At 38.6% G+C, this 19,945-nt stretch overlaps 3 protein-coding genes across 14 annotated transcripts in view; all 3 read left to right on the top strand.

Annotated features, from left to right (window-relative positions):
- The window catches only part of LOC132105579 (serine/threonine-protein kinase WNK1-like), a 76,090-nt gene extending 60,949 nt beyond the window's left edge, over positions 1-15,141 (top strand). For 6 of the 12 annotated variants that reach the window (XM_059510802.1, XM_059510795.1, XM_059510800.1 and 3 more), the window contains 12 exons: positions 221-1,311; positions 3,149-3,229; positions 4,548-4,634; positions 5,319-5,355; positions 5,483-5,553; positions 5,647-6,143; positions 6,238-6,440; positions 6,588-6,788; positions 7,869-7,961; positions 9,616-9,657; positions 12,459-12,664; positions 12,907-15,141. In XM_059510802.1, coding sequence (XP_059366785.1) covers positions 221-1,311; positions 3,149-3,229; positions 4,548-4,634; positions 5,319-5,355; positions 5,483-5,553; positions 5,647-6,143; positions 6,238-6,440; positions 6,588-6,788; positions 7,869-7,961; positions 9,616-9,657; positions 12,459-12,664; positions 12,907-13,251 — 2,954 coding nt within the window. In that variant the 3' untranslated portion in view covers positions 13,252-15,141. Of the gene's footprint in view, positions 1-220; positions 1,312-3,148; positions 3,230-4,547; positions 4,635-5,318; positions 5,356-5,482; positions 5,554-5,646; positions 6,144-6,237; positions 6,441-6,587; positions 6,789-7,197; positions 7,257-7,868; positions 7,962-9,615; positions 9,658-12,458; positions 12,665-12,906 lie in introns of those variants that run through there. The other 6 variants (XM_059510794.1, XM_059510797.1, XM_059510798.1 and 3 more) reach the window with 6 other exon arrangements.
- Positions 15,142-17,258: 2,117 nt separating this feature from the next.
- On the top strand, positions 17,259-17,707 carry LOC132106248 (uncharacterized). Its single transcript, XM_059511886.1, has one exon. The coding sequence runs from the start codon at positions 17,288-17,290 to the stop codon at positions 17,699-17,701; it is 414 nt and encodes a 137-aa protein (XP_059367869.1). The 5' UTR covers positions 17,259-17,287; the 3' UTR covers positions 17,702-17,707.
- A 1,448-nt stretch (positions 17,708-19,155) lies between these two features.
- Positions 19,156-19,676, top strand: LOC132106247 (uncharacterized). The gene has a single exon (XM_059511885.1). The coding sequence runs from the start codon at positions 19,189-19,191 to the stop codon at positions 19,594-19,596; it is 408 nt and encodes a 135-aa protein (XP_059367868.1). The 5' UTR covers positions 19,156-19,188; the 3' UTR covers positions 19,597-19,676.
- Positions 19,677-19,945: the final 269 nt, after the last annotated feature.

Raw genomic sequence — 19,945 nt, 5'->3', positions numbered from 1 at the left:
CATTTATGCATTTAGCAGATGGTGCTAAAGCAATTAGTGAAAGAGACAACAGTATTTGTAATATACAGTGCATGGTTTGTTTGACAACTAGATTAGGAAGTAGAAATGCAGAAAAGACATTTTTAGATCACTTTTAGTACAAATAGACTAGACTAGAAGATGTTAGACAACTTATGCAACTGCATATTTATTTTTTATCTAATTTTTTCTTTTTTATCAGCTGTGTCAGTTGCACTGCCTGCCTTGGGGCTTTCTATGTCTGCATCTGCAGTTAGTCTACAGCAGGCCTTCTCTGAAATGCGTCAAGGCCATTTTGACCCGGGTCCCAGCACTGCGCCACCTATGCTCCATGTCTCCATGCCCCCTCTGGTCCCCGCCGCAGCCCCCTTGCCCTCTAGCGCTGCCCCGTTGGTCCCTCCCACAGTGTCTTCTGAAGTGACCTCTTCACCATCTCTGCCCTCTGTCTCCATAAACCCTCCAGGGTCATCATCTCCTCCTCCTCCTTCCCTTCCTGTCTCCTCCGTGACCTTCCCTCCAGCCCATTCGCAACTCCCTCTGCCCCAAGGTCAAGCTGTACCTGCCATCATCAGTGTTATTTCCACTCCTTCCTCTCTGCCAATGCCAGCTGTGCCTGCCACAACATCCTTTCCCCAAACCTCAGTCCCCATGCCCGCACCTGCCTGTACTGCAGCCCCGCTCGCTCACCCGGTGAGTCCTATGGGATCTGTTTCTGGTGGCAGTAGTGAACAGCCAATCCCCTCCTCTTCAGCTCAGCTCACACCACCGGTCATCCCCACCACAGCCATCCAGACGCCTCCGCTCGCACCATCCACCACCATGGTTATTCCCACTTCAGCTGCTCAATCACAAGTGCCCATCCTCCAGCCGGTTACCACCAACATACCCGTCGTGCAGCCCACACCCGTGCACAGCCAACCTCAAACCTCCACCGTGGCCAATCAGAGCCATGCACATTGTGTAGAATGTGAGAGTGACCTGCAGGGAAAAGGTGTTGATGACATTCAGGCTCTAGATAAAAAGCTGCGCTCGCTCTTCATGGACCTGGGCTCTGGTCCGCCCTCTGCCCAATCTGATGTCACATCTGACCCCATGGCAGCTGCAAGCATCCCTGGCACCTCCTCTCCAACTGCCTGCACCACCCCTAGTGGCACCCCTCTCCCTCCCTCAAGTTTACCCCTTAACTCCTCCAGTCAGCCCACAGGCTCTCCCATGACATCCATGGGTAATGCCTCCACAACGGTCTGCTACAGTCAGACGACTCCATCCAAAGCGCCATTATCAAGATTACCGGTGAGTTACCGTTGTCAAAAATTCAAAAGGCTGATTTATAGTTTCTCAAGAAACCCGTGAACATGTATGGTCACACCACAAAATCAAAGAAAAAAATGAATTATTTTTTTACAAAGCAAATAAAGCCTATTTTTAGCACAGTTATGATTTTTTTTTTATTGTGGCATTATTTTCATTTAAATTGAAAAAGTGATATAATGAATTTTTTTTACAATTTTTACAATTTTCTCAATACTACTCAATACTATATTTTTTACTATATATATATATATATATATATATATATATATATATATATATATACTGAAAAACACAAAATGCAAAAAATGTACCATATTTTTCGGACTATAAGTCGCACCTGAGTATAAGTCGCATCAGTCCAAAAATACGTCATGACGAGGAAAAAAACATATATAAGTCGCACTGGACTATAAGTCGCATTTATTAAGAACCAAGAGAAAACATTACCGTCTACAGCCACGAGAGGGTGCTCTGTTTTCAGGTGTAGACTACAGGAGCACTGAGCAGCATAGAGCGCCCTCTCGTGGCTGTAGACGATAATGTTTTCTGTTAGTTCATTTCTCTTGGTTCATGTCAAATTAATTTTGATAAATAAGTCGCACATGACTATAAGTCGCAGGACCAGCAAAACTATGAAAAAAAGTGTGACTTATAGTCCGGAAAATATGGTAGGTGCATTTTAAAATCAACTTATACTTTATGAAATTAAACTTCTATTTTAATGAATTATATGCAGCAATAAACAAAATGTAAACTAAAGCTGCAAGACTCTGGATAAATTGAGAATGTTTTTTTTATATATAGGCCTATGAATTGGAGATCACGATTCTAAAGAAAAAAAGATTAGAAAACTAAACAAAACATAATTTACTATTGGTTCTGACAAAATGTTAAATGCTTAACTTTTTTTTTTTTTTTTTTTTCATTATTATTAATTTGTACAAAATAAAAAAAAAGAATTAAGGAGTCACTGTCTAAATTCATAAAGACCTGTTTCTAAATTAGAATCTTTTGAATGAATGATTCAATGACAAATACTTATTTAAAACTGGCAGTTGTATATATATATATATATATATATATATATAATTGATTAAAATAAACTTAATTTAATTATGAATGCAAATAATAATAATCATGTGTCCAGGCAAAATCATTTACATTACTGCAGTTTTTAAAATAAATTTAAACTCTTTTCAGCAAGGACACATTAAAATGATCAAAAGATACAGTAAAGATGTTTATAATGTTACAACATTTTAAAATTCTAAATAAATGCTGTTCTTTTGATGTTTTTATTCATCAAAGAGTCCTAAAAAGTAAAACAAACAAACAAAAAAATTAAGTTTGTTTAAATGGTAGTAAGTATCCAGTGTAGTGTGTGTGTGTGTTTGTGTGTATATACAGTAATTTACATTTGGGGCATAGTTGTCATAAAAACAGTGTCAAAATGCAAATAAGTTAGACATCATGGTGCCAGTTAAAGCAAACACTGTTTTTGTCTTTAACATTGCATTTTAACCTCCCCCTCTCAAACCACTAACACTATTGAAACCTGTATGATTTTAGTCTTATTTTTAAACCAAGTTTATGCATGACTGACAATATGCATGATATTGTAGTTCTACATCAGTGCCATATAACTCAACTGACACTTTTCTGTAATAGTATAAGAAAGCTCTAGTCCCATTTTGAGTACAGCTTTGACCATAACGCTCAGTCTTATGCTGCATGTAGCTAGTGGTGGTTCATTGGCACCTCTGCCAGCTCTCGATCTTTACAATGCTTTAGATTCTCTTCCATCTTCATTCATTAGGTGTTGCCTGTCGGCCCAGATCAGGCTGGCACGCCACCCACAGAGCACCTACCACCCTTCCCAGGACCTTGTTTAACTCAGGTGCCCTTTTCTTCTTTCTTTCTCTTTCTCACTCTGTTTTTACATAGTTGCATTCCTGTAAAACATGCAGAGCATGAGTAAAGATTTGTAATCGCATAAGAATCAAACCACTGCATGGCGTAGCTTTCCTTTGAGGCCGGTTAGGAGCATGACCTGTGACACTCATTAACTCAGACTCGCTCCTCTTTCTCTTTTTCTCTGCCGTTGACGAGTGGAGAACAGGAAGGTTATGCTTTGAGAATACATTATCACACATGAAGCAGTGTTTTGACTCAGGTTCTGATCTTATTGGGATTGTAAAAAAACTCAAATTCATTTATTTTATGATAGTTAAAGGAAGGATGAAAGTATTTCTCTGTCCCGTTGTTAAATTTGAGTTTAAAGATAGTTTAGTTTCTTTTATTATTATTATTATTATTATTTTTAAGTGTGTTTACATGTTTACATTACATGCTAATTTATTTATAAAGCACTGAATAAAACAACAAAGTTGACCATAGTGCTGTACAAGCAATAAAACAATGAACAGAGAAAAAAACAAATAAAAGAAAATGCATATCCATAAATCTAAATAGGTAGTATAAACATCATAAAACACAAAAAACATATATTAATTCAATTGGAATTTTTTGGAATTAGATAGATTAATAGATTTGGAATTAATTCAATTTTGTAATTTTGAGCATTGCTTCTGCTCTGACTCTTATTGAGTGTAATCTTTAAGCCCTAAAACATCAGTGATTTGTTATCTTTTGGCATGTTGTGGATGAAGTTCAATTTCGTTTAGTTCTCAGTTAATCAAAGTCATTCAGACATTATATAATTTCCCTTGCTCCAATTGAACCCTGCTTGCAGTCACGTCATACTCAGAGAAAATCCTTCCCTTCTGCTTAAGGCGATTCATTCTAAATGCAAGAGACTTTCTCTAATCCTGTAGATTTGATGTGATATTTTTCATCCATCACTTGTGAATAGAAAAGTTACAGTGATTGCACTCAGCCGCAAGCCAACCTGTAAAAACATTTCAGGAACCGTGGTGCATGGACCAATTAAAGGATTTACTCTCCATTTCACAAATATGTAGTGGAACATGAAAGGAAACCTCAGCTTGGATTAAAAGCATTTAGTTCTTCCAGGCAGTGGTCATCTGACCCTGTACTTACTGTAAGAGATCATCTCATGCAGAAGTTAATTAGATACACAGTTCCCCTGCTGTATTTGTGTGCACTTGCCATGAGTAATAAGTGTACAAGGCTGCATGTGTGTGTGTTTCTTGGGGCTAAGTGAACTTGACTAATTGCCGAAATGGATTATTTAGTCCCAGCAACCCCTGGAGGATCTGGATGCCCAGCTGAGACGGGCGCTGAGTCCAGAGACCGTCCCAGTCAACAGTGTCACGCACCAGGTACACGCAACACCGACTGGGGTCTGGCCAAAAACACCAGCACACGTGGATTGAGTGCAGGATCTGTCTGATTTGATTTATTGCAGTTAAAGATTCAAAAGTGCACTACAGTGGAAATTTTCCATACACCAAAAACAGATAAAAAGAAATGGTTCTCAAATTAGCTCCTCGTCTATCTATCTATCTATCTATCTATCTATCTATCTATCTATCTATCTATCTATCTATCTATCATTTTTTAAAATCTATATGTATGTTAATACTTGTCTAAAATGACCTTATATAATATTTGATTATTAATAGTTTATCATTTTATTTATATATAATGATAAATAATTATTAATAAATATTATATATGATCATATTAGATAAATACAGAATACATACAGATATAAAAAAAATTAGATTAGTGCTGTCAAACGATTAATCGCAATTAAGCGCATATAAAAGAAAAGTTATATATAAATATATTTTATATACAAATATAACATATTTTTCTTAAATGCATACATGCATGTCTGTGTATTTTTATATGCATAAATATAAATACACCGAGTACACACCCATACTGTATATTATGTCCACAAAAACTTTTATTTTGGATGCGATTAATCCCAATTTATCTTTTGACAGCACTAATGTGTGTATAATTATAAATTGTCTACTTGTTTCTCATCCCTGTAGTCATCTATCACTGGGATGCCACCTGGAGGACAGCCAGGTTTGTGCTGCCAATTTTACTTTAACGTGTTCTTTAAACAAACAGTAGGCAGCTAAAAAGTTAAGTTTGTTCTCATGTTACATGGGCTCATTATCAGCTCTGCTTATTAATGATGATTCTCTTTCAGTTCCGTTTTCTCTGGATGATGAGACCACAGTTGCACCTGCAGCTGGAGGATACACACTGGGACGATTCCAGGTACCTTGATTTCGCAATGTGATAAAAGGAACGGGATGTTCATAGTGTTTGAGTATGACAGCAGGTCGCATTCTTGTTCTCGCTTTCGTTCAGGTGTCAGCGGCTCCTAAAGAAAAAGCCCCGCAGGTTCCAATCACCTCTCATGACTCATCCTCCACATCTTCGTCCTCCACCACCACCTCCTCTTCATCATCCTCCTCCAGTCTCTCTAGCCCTGAGAACACGCTGCACCGAACCTCCTCTCACCATAGAGACACGAAAGCAGATGTGGTTGATGGCCTCCCTGCTCTCCCCGACCAGACGACAACCCAACCCCAGCCCACCACCATCGGCCGTTTCCAGGTGACCACAAAGACTGACACAAAGGTGGGCCGTTTCTCAGTGAGCAAAGCACAGGACGAGGCTCCTGTGGCAAACTTACAACCCCCAGAACCCCAACCAGGACCTCAAGCCCATCTAGCTGTAGGCAACGGTCCAGCTCAGAGCCCCGGGAGCCTCAACAACTCCATCAGCTCCTACTTCAGCAGCGACAATGACTCCGAGTTTGAAGATGAGGACTTTAAGAGAGAAGTCAGCAAGCTGAGGGAGAAGTATGTTTGGTTTTGATTCATATATTGTAACAGGAAAGTGTAACATAGTTTAAAGATATGCAGTGTAATTGTGACTTCCTTGTTTTCCTCCTAGGCACATGATGGAGAGTCAGGCTCTGTACACCCGGCAGAAGGCAGAGATTGACGCCCTTTTTGCTCGCTTGGGCAAAGCACCTCCCGCCATGGTCAACCCTCCCGTTGTGAACCCAGCTGGCCGCAGACGACGTCACACCAAGAGCAAAAGCAGCAAATCCAGCCGCAGTAGCTCACAGGGAAGCAAGAGTCCTGTACAGCCAGGTATTCACTTCTACTTGCCTTTTTGTGCAAATCAGGAGTTGGATTCATTTGAATTTGAATTTATGAATTCAGCCCCAGAAATTTTAAATCTGTGTTTGTGTCCTGACTCTTCTATATGTATGTGTGTTTTTGTTGGTGGTCTTACAGCAACCAGCACTTTATCAGCACAGAGCGCTCCCTCTGTGTACCCGCCTCAGCAGGCCTTCCTGGCCCCTGGAGGGATGATGGATGGGGGGAGCAGCCCTCTGCTCCAGTCCTTCAAACCCTCCCCTTCTAATGAGAACCTGTGCTCCACTTACACCAGTGACGCCACGCTCTCTGCGCCCAGTTTGTGTGTCACCTCGCAAGGTAAAAATAAAGAAACCTAACATTTCACAGCCCTAAGCTTGACCCTGTGCTTTTTATTTTTTTGACTTTGTTACACAAATTAACAAAGATAAATTGACATTAGGGGTGGGCAGAAAGCAGAAAAAAAAACATTCTCACAATTTTGATCTATAACAATATCAGTGTGTGCATATTTTTATCACAAAGTAAAACGTTTAAATCATATTTTAACCATTGAAATGAAAAACATTTGTCGTCATCACATTGAAATGCATTTCTAAAAATACTAATATTTTTATAAATCAATCATAAATGTAATTAAAAAAAATCTAAACATTGTGGACAAAAAGTATTTTTTTAATGTAAATAGATTAGATCAATCTCTTCTTATTTGATTTACTCATCTTATTTGCATTTGCTTTGATTTCAGAATAAGGGACAACTGTTCGTGCTTCACCTTCTTCCTCGCAAATTTATGCCAAAATTATGGTATTTATGACTAATTTCAACCCATATATCGCCCACTCCTAAATGACATAGTTTACTGTTTTGGTTCTGTAATTTTGGGAAGTTTTAGTCACATAAAGCAGCTCTGGCCTATTTCCTGTGGGTCTTCCAAATATGAGGAGAAAACTTCAGGATGACACAGTTGGAAGAAACTTGTCTATTGGTCATCATAATGTTATTTTCCTGTCTAATGTTCCTATGATTTTTGTGGTGGATCATATATCGGATCTATTTGTGCTAGTGCTGGTGAATCAACACTAAACATAGGAATATTTGCTTTGCCTATCTGAGAAAGTGCACGCTTTGGTTTGGATGAAGCTGCAGGGCTGATGCTTGTGCCTCCAGGGGGCGCTTTTCCTCTCTTTCTTTTCCGTACAGCTCTACGCTCACCCACCCAGGGCCACTCCTCCCCTCCTTCACCTCCTTCACTCTCTGTCAGGAATCCATGGCTTACTGACCTCTGTTACCATTCTCACTGTGTATTTGTGTACGTTTCCTTTCTCTCTCTCTCTGCTGTCTGCTCCATCTCTCTCTCTCACTGTCTCTTCCTCTCTTCCACCTCTCTCTTTCTCTTTCCCTCTTTTTGTACCACAGGCTGTGTAAAGTTCAGCTGTGGGTCGGAGAGAGTGACCTTCAAACCAGGTGGCAGGAGGACGCGTTTTCTGAGTACGCCCTGCTTGGCTCTTTGTGTGTAACGCTTTTTCTTTTGTCTCTTTCCTACAATGTCATGTGATTAGTTCTTGATTCTGCCAAGCCTACTGATTGGCCGATCATCTCAGACATTGTATCATGAATCTTAAAAACAACTTGTGCTCATCACTTAACAGTTTTCGTTCATATCCCGTAATGCACTAGTGTAACCTATGAGGTCCGATAATTATTTCTAATTCAACGGTGTTCACAAGTGGGCACTTTGTCATTTGTAATTCATCTAACTAGTTTTAATGTTTCCTTCATATATGCTTTGGTTTAACATTATAATAAAATGTGCCAATTGCTGAAGATAATTACTAATAATTTATAAGATGAATAACATGCTGCATTGGACAGTGTCCAAAAACAGTATGGCTTGTACTTTAGCAGTTCCTAAGTAGTTTAAGCAATTTCTACTGAAAATACACATCAATTTCACAAAACAATCACAGCTGGATGCCATAAACAACTTTGTCCAATTGTTGTAATTATAGGTAAGAATTTAAATGTGCAGTGTCCATATACTGGTAAAACTTCACAATAAAGTTGGAAATGTTACTATTTTTAATAATAAAAAGGTATAATGAACTAATAATGAGCATCATTTATTAAGGTAGGTAAATGTTAATTTCTACATATGCTAAATAATTTCACGTTGTATAGCTCAGTAAAGTTAATATATTATAAACCAAAAATGTATTAACATAATAACCCTAGATTAAGGGCCTAATAAGCATAGATTAATAAATTGTATATAGTAGTTTATTGTAAGTGTTATTTTAGTATTATTGACACTGTTAAAATAGTATTAATATTTTGAATTAGTTTTTTAAATTTGTTTTATTAATTGTATGTACTTGTCACTTTTGTTTATTTTTAACATATCTAACATTTATTTTAGTTATATAATTTATTTTAATATTGTGGTATATAATTATATTTAATATTTATTTATTTCTATGTTTTTTTATTTATATATATATATATATATATATATACTACTATAATTATTTTTTTTATCTTACTGCTTCAACTTCAGTTAATTGCCAAGCCATTTGTAATTTCTGTTTGTTTGTTTTTAAGTGTAATATTTTTATATCAATTTAAGTTTCATAATAAAAAAAAAATTAATAGTTTTAGTTCACAATAAGATTGTTACCGACTGTAATGCAAATACTAACGGTAATTTATTGTAATGATACTCATGTTCTTCAGTATTATTTGGCTCTTCCTTTTCTGACACATGCAGTGTGAATATTATTTATGTAATTTATGTTATGGACTAATATTTCTGTGCATATATCTTACAATCTGAAGAATTTTCCTTAGTCTCTTTTCTTTCATTAAAAAAAAAAGTCAATTAGAGCAGGTACTTTCACACATCCTCTCACTTCCTTTGCAAGCTTATAATTTTTTAAACTGCCCTCACAATGTTAATGCACCTGATCACAGACCCATTAGTCACAACCACACGTGAACCTTCCTTCGCTCACCCCACCTTCACTGAGCATGAGCGTAACAGCCATCAGGGCTTGATTTCATGTTTTAGATTAGCATGTTCTGATACACTCCCATAATGCACTGTGTTTGACGTGGAGTTACTGTAACACTGATTCTCTCCAATCCCACCGTTCTCTCCATGCTTCAGGGAAGATGGTGAAAAAAGTGTGCCCCTGCAACCAACTTTGTAGTAATTATCTCTTTTTTTTACATCCTCCCACTCCTCCTTCCCTCTCTTTCCTGTCGTCACCTTTCGCTTCATGTCCTGTGGCCTGTTGAAGCTGGTATTCCCACTAAGCTCTCAGGCTGACTTGAGCATTTTTTTCCTGTGATGATCCATTCATGTGTTTATAAATGTGGCATGCCACGTATGTTTTCACTCTCAAATTAAACTCGCACTCCCCTAAATTCGAAACCAAACTGGAAATCACTCTCGATAAACGCATCGCCAGGCGACAGCGCCCCACTCAGCAGTAGACTGACTAATGCACTCTAAATGGACCGGTCTGAGCACTCGTCCCATTATGCACAAGCCATTTTGAAGCCCCAGAGTCCCTTATGCACCTTTATCTCCTTAATACTCATCCCACTTACTGCACATCGACCTCATCCTGTTCGGATGGAGTTTCTCACCTATTACAAGGGTCTAATGAGGCCTGGCTGATCTCCCCTCACTGTGCACAAGCCTTAATCACTATCCAATGCACAAACCACTGTATTGAGGGAATACTGCTCACATTTTTCATGCAGAAAGGTAGGTTTTCACAAAGAAAATTCCGGGATCCTTCAGTATTGAACAAAGTGAATGGAAGTCATCCAGTAAATGCTGAAGTCAAGCTGCGTGTGGAGCCTCCTCCTCTCCCTTAGCCCTTTTCCACCAGGTGGTGCCATTTTTTTATTTTTGTTGGCCAAATCTATATTCAGGTTTTATGAATATTGTAGCATTCACAATATTTCATGAGGATGCATGTATTCGATCAGAAATGCACTTCAAAATAACTTTTTTCTAATTTAATATATTTTGAAATGTAATTTATTCCTGTTATCAAAGCTTAATTTTCAACATCATTACTCCAGTCTTCAGTGTCACATGAGCCTTCTGAAATAATATATAGCAATATAATTTGCTGTTCAAGAAACATTTCTTCTTATCAATGTTGAAAACAGTTATTGCTTCCCTCAGTTTTCATGCAACCCCTGGTGTTTAGGGGTTAATATTTAAAAACTGCCATGTATTGACCACAAACTATACAGTTGTTTTTTTCTAAATGATTCATTTAGTTTTAAAGGCCAGTATAAACCAAATGAATGAAACTGGGCAAAAATTGGATACCGGTTTTGACGTCAGTACCAGCATGGTGGAAAAGGAGTTGCTGTCTTTCAAAGCATGGCTTGCTCTGGACAACATTGCCCAGAATTCCTTTTGGTGCTTCAGTCTTGGCACAGTGTGTCATTTTTTTGTTGCTGCATTCTGGAGGGGCTGTGTTTGCCATCCTAACAGGTCTAATCTGTGTCGCCGGGTGGCTGCCTGGATAGTTGGCAAGATATTTGCGCTGTTTGTTTTTAACTGTGCAAGATTTTATTTAGAATATTTTTCCCCCATCAGCTTTATTTTTGACTTACAATCTATTCTTCAAATGCATCAGCTCTTTGTTCCACAACAGATATGTGTAGATAAATGGACCAATCAGCTTATACTAGTGCATGTTTAAGTACCGTTATCTCTTAGTCATGACAGTGATGAGTCTTATGAAGGAGCTGAGGCATTTCCACTAATTTGGTGAATTTTTCATCTTGCTTCCCATTAACTGCACAGTAAAGAGAGCTTTTTTTATAAACATGTACCATATAATCCTCACTGCAATGCTTTGTTTTTCATAAAGAGGCTTTTGTACTCATACTTCCTGTTAATATTGACGTCCTAACAAGATTAAGGCCATTTTTGTTTTAGTATTTTGTCCTAGCTAATAGTACTAATCAACAATCTTTTTACGCTTCTAAATAGTAGGTACTGAACGTTTCGGATTGTTAGCCTCCATGAATTTTGAGACATTGCAGTTCAATTTAATCTAATACTGGAGCTCATGGTGAATCCATTTCCATTTCACCACCTTGTGTTGCAGTAAAAACAACCATGGCAAGCATGATGATGAAGCCCAGGCAGATGCAGATCGCTAGGTTTATGTACAAGTGAAAAGCCAGAGATGGTGTTTTAATATTGTCTTCGTGACCTGTTTTGCAGGCTGGACTCAAAGTGATAAAAGTGTCACTTTAGCCTCAGAGCGGATGCCCAGGTGCTCGATAGGGCCTCACTGCCATGACTTTTTTGTATACACATGACATTATATTATACAGTTGTGCTCTTAGATTTACATACCCTTTATATAATCTGCAATATGTTTTACTTTTATTTAAATTAGAAGAGATTGAATTAAATATTTTTATTTAGTGTTGTCCTAAAGAACCTGCATAACAGATATTTAAATATAATCATAAGTCAAAATAAAAGCTTAAATTTAATAACTGTTAGCGTTTTCAAACCCTTCAGTGTTCAGTATATTGCTCTATGCTCTTTATTTTAAATGTCTTGCTTTTACTGACAGCAGCTCTATTTATTTATTTTAAGCAAGCTTTTATTGGTTTAACTAAAGATTTCTTCATTTCCAGGTTAAAATGTAGTTTTGAATGTACAATCTGTTATGTCTAAAAGTCCTTAGAATCAGGTCAAACCAGGGCAGAACTAAATGGAAAAAAATAGATACACTGTAAATGTATAACCATATTTTAAAAATCTCTTCTTTTTTAAATCAATAATTTTACAGATTATATAAAGCGTATGTAATCTAATGTGAGGAGCTGTATATAAAAATATACACACATAAATATAGTCTGTGGGGCTTCAGATTGTATCAGCTGTTTTGGTATGATGCATGTTGGACTGACTTCATTTTTACGATCATATTCTCTCTTCGTGTCTTTTTCTCCGCTCAGGGACGAGCAGCACCAACACGGTGGCGGGAAGCATTCAGAATCAAAACCAGCCGCCCATCTCTCAGTCCCAGAGCTGCAAGGGCATGTTCACAGACGAGCTGCACAAATTGGTGGACAACTGGGCCAGGGACGCTATGAACCTGTCGCAGGGCAAGAGAGGCTCCAAGCACCAACAACAAGTATCTCCTCAGGGCCACAGCTACGAAGTAAGACATTCACAGTCCTTCACAGTTCTCAACTTTTAGGCCCTCAAAGTCCACTTTCCTGCAGAGTTTAGCTCCAATCTAATCAAACACATCTGAACAAGCTAATCAAGGTCTTCTAGAAAGTTACAGGCAGGTGATTTTGATCAAGGTTGGAGCTAAAGGAAAGCTCTACAGTGGACCTCGAGGACCAGGGTGGAGAATCCATGCTCTAAATAAACATTTTTCGTTCCCTCTCTTCTCAGATGGTTCCTCCTACCAATATGGGCCGTAAGTACTCGGCTCCTGGCCAGCTGTGCCCAAGCATCGCTTCAACTCTGAGCGGCCACCCGCCCATGCCCAACACTCCTGCTACCTCTCTGGGGGCCCGGAAGGGCTCCTTGTGTCCCACGCCACAGTATGGCTACCCCTCTGCACCTTACAGCACCCAGTGGGCTGGTTCAATCGCGCACACCCAGGCCGGACTGCTGGCCACCTCGCAACCCCTGGGACAGTATCCCCAGGTTCCCACCCCTTTACAGACCTTCCACATCAGCACTTTGCAAAAGTCAGTCAGCCACCCGGGTGGACCCAACCTGAAGACCACGTAGGGCAGGGCCTAGCCGTGCTAGGCCTAAATAACTCTTGAGTTGAGGGAAGCAAGGGGGACAAATTGGGCAAGCATTTGAATGCATTACAGCGATTCTGTCACAAGAGTTGATAGTTGAGAAAAAAGATGCCAGAATCTGCATACATGCTCACAGTTACATCACGGGGATGATGCACAACGGGATAAGAGAAGGATGAAAATAAAACAATGGACACTTGTGTGCAATGTTACGTGGCCAAAGAAGGTGTGACCATTTTTATTGTTAAGGTGTGTAGTGATGGCATCCTTCACCACCTAGCCCTAAACATTTGTCAAGGGGTTCGATTAGAGGTTTGCTGACCTAAAATGGAATGAATGCCACTGGCTTCCATCTGTATATCCTCCTGATAAATTCATACATCAAGCATGTCAACAAAAACAGAGGTCGGGTGGGTGATGGTGAGCAGCAAAGTGACAAACCTAGTTCCCCTCTTGCCCTAAACCCTCTTCTGCAATGCCATGGAATAATGCAATAATTACAATGTTTAAAAAAAGCCCATTTTAAAACACAGGAAGTGGCCTTCATTAGATTAAATGACAAAATCCATGTACAGATTTCCTTTGTTTTTAAATTGAGTTATGAGGGTTTTGATTTCATTCATTTGGTTGGTTAGTTGGTTTTTCTTCCCTATGCCCTTCAAGCCGGCCTTGTGTAGCAGAATGTTAGGGACAGTACTTTTTTTGTCATATGTTCAGAGGCCTTTCAGCTGCCTGTCCTACAAAGCTCCTACATGCACATTCACACTCTTACCATTCTCTTACGGTTTTCTCGTTCCCACACCACAAGGTGACTTGTAAAATGGTGGATTAAATCAGTTGGATTGGGGTTTGAATATAGGATCGGTTACCTTTAAGGCCCGTGAAGCTTTAAATCTTTGGCTAATTATCAGCTTTTTCTAATCATGGCAGCATTAGGGGCCTCTTACGATAGTTTGATTGAGACATTCAAATAAGAAGTTGTGTTCTGTATGGACCTGTATTTACTCATCAGTTTTTGATGTTGAAACACTGTGATTATTATAAATGTTGTTGGACAACATTAGATAAAAAGAAAGTAGACAAAAAAAAAGACATTTTGGAGGATGGAAGGCTAGCTATTTAATTACTCGCATCTTATTGGAGACACTTTAACCCTTTTTCCCCCCTTTGTACTTTCTTTATATTATTAGATAAATGTGAATGTAAATGGATTCTATTAACGTACTTGAAGAAAAGAATCTTTCCCTCTTTCGCTAAGCCCAGTGAGCTTTCTGAAGATTCTAGTGCCTTGCTTTATTTTTGTGTTACTTTTTTTGCTTCGGGGTTTGATATATAAGGCAGTGGAGAGTCTCTAGTTGGAGTGACTTCACAGAGGGTGATTATTAATATATTGCAGGAACAAGGAGTTGTTTTGGATGAGGTTTTGAATTGGCTATGACTGAAACCATTTGATGGCACAGTCCTAGTTGCAAAATGCTTCATATATTGGGTGCGCAAACACACAATCCACCCATTATATCACATTCAAAGGCTGTGAAAGTGCTTAAGGGGTTGAGTTTTAGATACTTTGATCAATCTACCTTAGTATGCAAGTGGAAGCGTGCCTATCATCAGCACATTTAAACTTATTTCGACAACCACGGTGTCTTTGTTTTCAAGATGGATTCTTAAACAGCGTGAACAGTTCTTGTGAAGGTGAGGGCTTGGCTCAGATAGAAACGCAGGACGAGGAAAGGTAGTACGCAAGGGACAGTATGTTGTAAGTATTTCAAAACCATCAACAGCTTAGATGTTTCTCCAGAACGGCTTAGTTGGTTTTGACGCCATCCAGTGTCAAATCCTCTCCAGGTGTGCATAGGGAGACACGTTTGACTCATTTAGCAACAGATGTGACTGCAAGCCTAGAAAAGGACCAGAAAGGTGAGAAAAGACCGTTAGCACCCCTCACCGACACAAGAACGCCACTCTCTGCCAAAACAACACTATTAAACTATATTTCTCGCTGGTTTCTCATCAATGCGCTTCTTTTGAACTCTCACTGCCCATGAAAGTTCACCGTACTGACAACAGCCCTCGGTTTCATGGCAGATCAGTAGCTTCTTTTGGAGGATCTCACTCTCTCTCTTTTTGTAGCAGTCAATCAAATCACTCTTGTAAATGCTTTGGTTTATTCAAAATAGCTGACCTGCATTTGACTGTTCAGATAAATGGAGAACAGCCCTGATCCACCAGAAACAAATGTACAGATCCTTAGAGCATTATATTCAGAGATGCTCTCATCACCTTAACTACTGAAAGGACTTAGATTACAACTCGTTACATACTGCTCAGTGTGCCGTCTGCGTGAAACGTCTGGTACAGGAACTTCACTTTAGGTCAACTGTACAGTTTAGATTCTCAACTGGCTCTCTATATTCAAAATCTGATCGTTTTAGCTTTATCTCTTGCTTTGTACACAACGCTTTACCTGTAGACAGCTCGTTTTTACCCACTTTATTTTGCTCGGTTTGTTCAAACTGTGAACACATCAGAAGGTCTTTAACAAAGAGGTCTAACCTGCTAAGTGTTCAGACTAATGAAATACTACCTTCTGAGTGCCATGTCCCTGTTCCAGATATGACATAAGTGTTCATTTGCTCTCGCTATAAGAAACAGGTCCCCCTGTTTGACTGTAGAGGGTGCTAATGTAACTGCAGTGCAGGTTTATTCACCTCTGACGAAAATGATACAGCACCTTGGAAAATGAAAAAAAAATAAATAAATAAAAAAATGTTTGTAGCGTGCTGATGTATGAACAAGCCATTCAGTATCGCTAGACATTCAGTTAATGATGGAGAATTATTTTTTTCTTTATTTTTGCATGAGACTTTAGTTACACGGATAAAATGCACACAAACTTCCTCAAAACTATCTTATTGAATGAATCCCTCCTTACTAGTCGCTCTCCTGTGGAAAGAAATACAACAGAACAGTGTTTACTTAATGCTACTGACCTGTCATTGAGTTATTTTGTTTTGTACTGCTATCTGATCCGCTTGTTTTGCTGTCTTTTGAGTCTCTAGATCTCCTCTGGTGACTTTCATTCAATGTTTGTTTTTTGTTTCCTCCGTATGATAGTTAACATTGTACAAAATGTTAAAAGAGTTACTTAAAATGAAAACCAAACAAAAACATGTAGGGAATCATCGGCAATGTTTAACTGTATGTTTTGCACTAAGTATAGGATGTTCAAGCTTCATATAAAACTGAGCTTTGCGCTCCAATAAAACAGCATTTGTTACCCTATTTGTAAACTTAATAAAAGTCATTTAAATAAATTAAGCTTGCCTCTGCTTCTCAATTCACAATGGATGCTGGATTAGCGATCATTTGTTCAGAGCAATAGAGCTGATGAGATTTAAAGTGCATTTAATATCAGTTACTCTACTTCTGCACTCTGTTAATTGTTCCCACCGTTAAATATGTCATATACTGTTTATCCATTAATTATTTGTGTTTGTACAAGCCAACCTGCATCTGATGTAGAAAGAGAATGTTTTGTTTTGGTTGTAGGTTTGGTTGAATAGTGAAAGATCGATGTGAATTACGTGGAGGTGGTTGTACTAAACCTCATCTGGTTGTGATCCTATTTGAAGGTGAGTGGCACACACTCTGTCCTTCCACATGTTTACATGCACTCTGCCCTGTTCTCCTAAATGTGTACGTGCATTATGTGTCTTGACTGTTCTTCTATTGGTGACATTGGAGTCTGAGTCAGACCGGGGGGGGGGGGGGTAAAATTTTATACACTCCTGGCAGCTTGACATGTAAACAGGCCAACACAGAAACTTAACTCAGATGTGCATGACATGACACCACCTGATCACCTATTGGAAGATGGTACTGGCTTTATAAAGGGGGTGAGGATCACAAAGCATTCATACGGAATCAAATACAAATTAGGTAAGTTATCTAACACTTATTTTTACATTTCAATATTTGTGTTTAACATCTGTGAACATGTGTTCATTCTGACAGCCATGGCAGTGTTTGATCATCTTGGGCTGGTGTCTCTGGCCGTGTTGATGCTGGTGTCTCTGGTGGACTTCACCAGCGGTGCTGTTCGAGTGTTTGGCTTACATGCCAAGGACCTCACCGGGGATCCTGCCGGAAACGATCCTGATCCATACGTCAAGGTCTGGTGTGGCTCTACTTTTGGAGGGATGACAGAATTTCGCAGGGATAGCGCTAATCCTTCATGGTCTGCAGAATTCAACTTCCCAAATTGCAAAGCAAAGGATGACCTGAAATTTCAGGTGTGGGACAAAGACCTGAATTTTGATGACTACTTGGGCACGTGTGTAAGAAAGGTGCAATATGAGTCTTCCACCGGTACTTGTGAGCTGAAAAATGGAGTCCTGTATTACAGCTTTGAAGCAGCCAGGTATTTGTAAGGCTGTTTACATAAAAGGCTGTTTGATTTAATAAAGTAGAACAGTACTGAATGTTTTGCACTGTTCATCAAAATCGTTAATTGTCTGTTCACTAACAAAATATGCTAATAAAATTCTTAAATCAAAGGTGTCTCTGTTTTTCACTTTGTGGTGGGAATAAAGCTTATCTGGCTGTTCAGAGAGTACAGAACTATGAAAGCTTGTTTCTGCCATGGAATAAGAAAAAGGGCAATTTAGACTTTTGACTTGTTTTTCCAATTGCACTTTCTCACAATGCAGACTTTCTCAGAATTGCTAGTTTATATCTGCACATTATAACTTTTTTTTTTTTTTTTGCTAATAATTAAAAGAAAAAATTAAAGAGCTGATTAAACTGACTTTTAATTTAATTAAACTTAAGTACATTTAATTTTGATAGATGCTCATTTGTGATATATGGTACAGTATATAAGGAATATTTGTGCCTACCTTCATGAATGACATATACAGTATGTTTGTCAATGTGTTCATACTAGTCAACCTACAGTACACAGAAAGATGATAAAATGTTTTGGATGAAATGGTGAAAGATGACATTATTGATGTGAATTACTTGATCATAGATGTGTGGATTTGGAGGTCCCTAAATCTTCATCCATTCCTTGTTACTTTCCAGGGGCGGACTGGGGCTAAAAAATGGCTCTGGACTTTCTGGCACAGAGCGGCCCACCACACCATAAACCCACCAGCTCATTATGGACAGAGCAATTTTAACACCACCTTCTAACATAAAAATATAACACAATACAGAAATAAAATGCTATTTTGTTTTTATTATTAACATTAATGAATGACTGGCATACTTCTTAACATTATAACTGGTCGTTCCTTGTGTATATGACACAACACATCTCTTTTAAAGGGACAATTCAATATCACTTAAGTTAATATCAGTCCATATGACGCAATGCTCAGGTCTTTGCCAGAATTGCCAGGTGGCCAATCCGCCATGTTACTATCTGATGAAAGTTTGAATGACCACCTGTTCTTTCACATGTGTATGTGAACTACGTGTCTTGTTCTTGAGCAAACTCATTTTTACATGCTGGTAACACTGGATTCTGAGTCAGACCTTCGACCATTGAAATGAGTTTGTTGTAGCTGCTCAGGGCAATTAATTATTAAAATGCTTTTAATGCATTAGTTCTATGATCTCTTATGACCTTAGGATGTAGGCCTAGTTTGACACCCTATTGGCAACTTGACAAATGTAAATAGGCCACTATGTTTTATAATATTTAGCACAGATAAGCATGGGATTTAACCACCTGTTGATCACATTTTGGAAGATTTTTTAGGTTAAATTGGCTTTATAAAGGGGATGAGGGTCAGGAAGCATTCATACAGACTCTAATGCAAGTAGAGGTAGACATCTTTAACACTGAATCATTTTGACATTTAGTATTTGTTGCATCATTATAACTGAACATGTATTCTTTTTGACAGCCATGGCAGTGTTTGATCATCTTCGGCTTGTTTCTCTGGCCGTGTTGATGCTGGTGTCTCAGCTGGACTTCACCAGTGCTGCTGTTCGAGTGTTTGGTTTACACGCCAGGGACCTCACCGGTGATCCTGCTGGAAACAAACCTGATCCATACGTCAAGGTCTGGTGTGGCTCTACATTTGGGGGCCAAACAGAATTTCACAAAGATACTGCTCATCCTACATGGTCAGCAGAGTTCTACTTCCCAAACTGCAAAGCAAGTGAAACCCTGAAGCTGGAGGTGTGGGACAAAGACCTGAATTTTGATGATCACTTGGGCACATGTACCGAACAGGTGCAAAATGGGTCTTTCGCTCTTAATTGTTATCCGAAAAAAGGCACATTGTTTTACAAGTATGAGATGTTACAATAAATCTGTTCCAACCAGTACTTTGTAAAGACAAACCTCTACTGTAACTAGCCAGGTAGTAATAAAAATCTAAATTCTGTTTATGTTTTACGCTGATATTTTTTTCATAATCTACTCACTGCTGACATAATTTTTTTTTTCAAAAACTGCTTCGAAATTACTAAGAAAACTAATAAATCAAGTTGTTTCTGCTTCTCAGTTTCCACTGTATCTATTTTAAAAGGGTTTAGCTTCATTACATGGTAGAAATACAGTTTATCAGGCTCAGGCTGTCATAAATTAATACTTCAGACTTAAGTTAGGGTTCTTATTCTCATATGTTTGTGCCATATTAGCCCTGCTTCTTCTCTTC

Source organism: Carassius carassius, chromosome 26 (genome assembly GCF_963082965.1).
Source record: "Carassius carassius chromosome 26, fCarCar2.1, whole genome shotgun sequence".
NCBI lineage: Eukaryota > Metazoa > Chordata > Actinopteri > Cypriniformes > Cyprinidae > Carassius > Carassius carassius.
This window is presented reverse-complemented; position numbering and strand designations above follow the sequence as displayed.

What these genes read in the sequence shown, in the direction of transcription:
- LOC132106248 (XM_059511886.1), top strand. Translation starts at nt 17,288, where the DNA reads ATGGCAGTGTTTGATCATCTTGGGCTGGTGTCTCTGGCCGTGTTGATG.
- LOC132106247 (XM_059511885.1), top strand. Translation starts at nt 19,189, where the DNA reads ATGGCAGTGTTTGATCATCTTCGGCTTGTTTCTCTGGCCGTGTTGATG.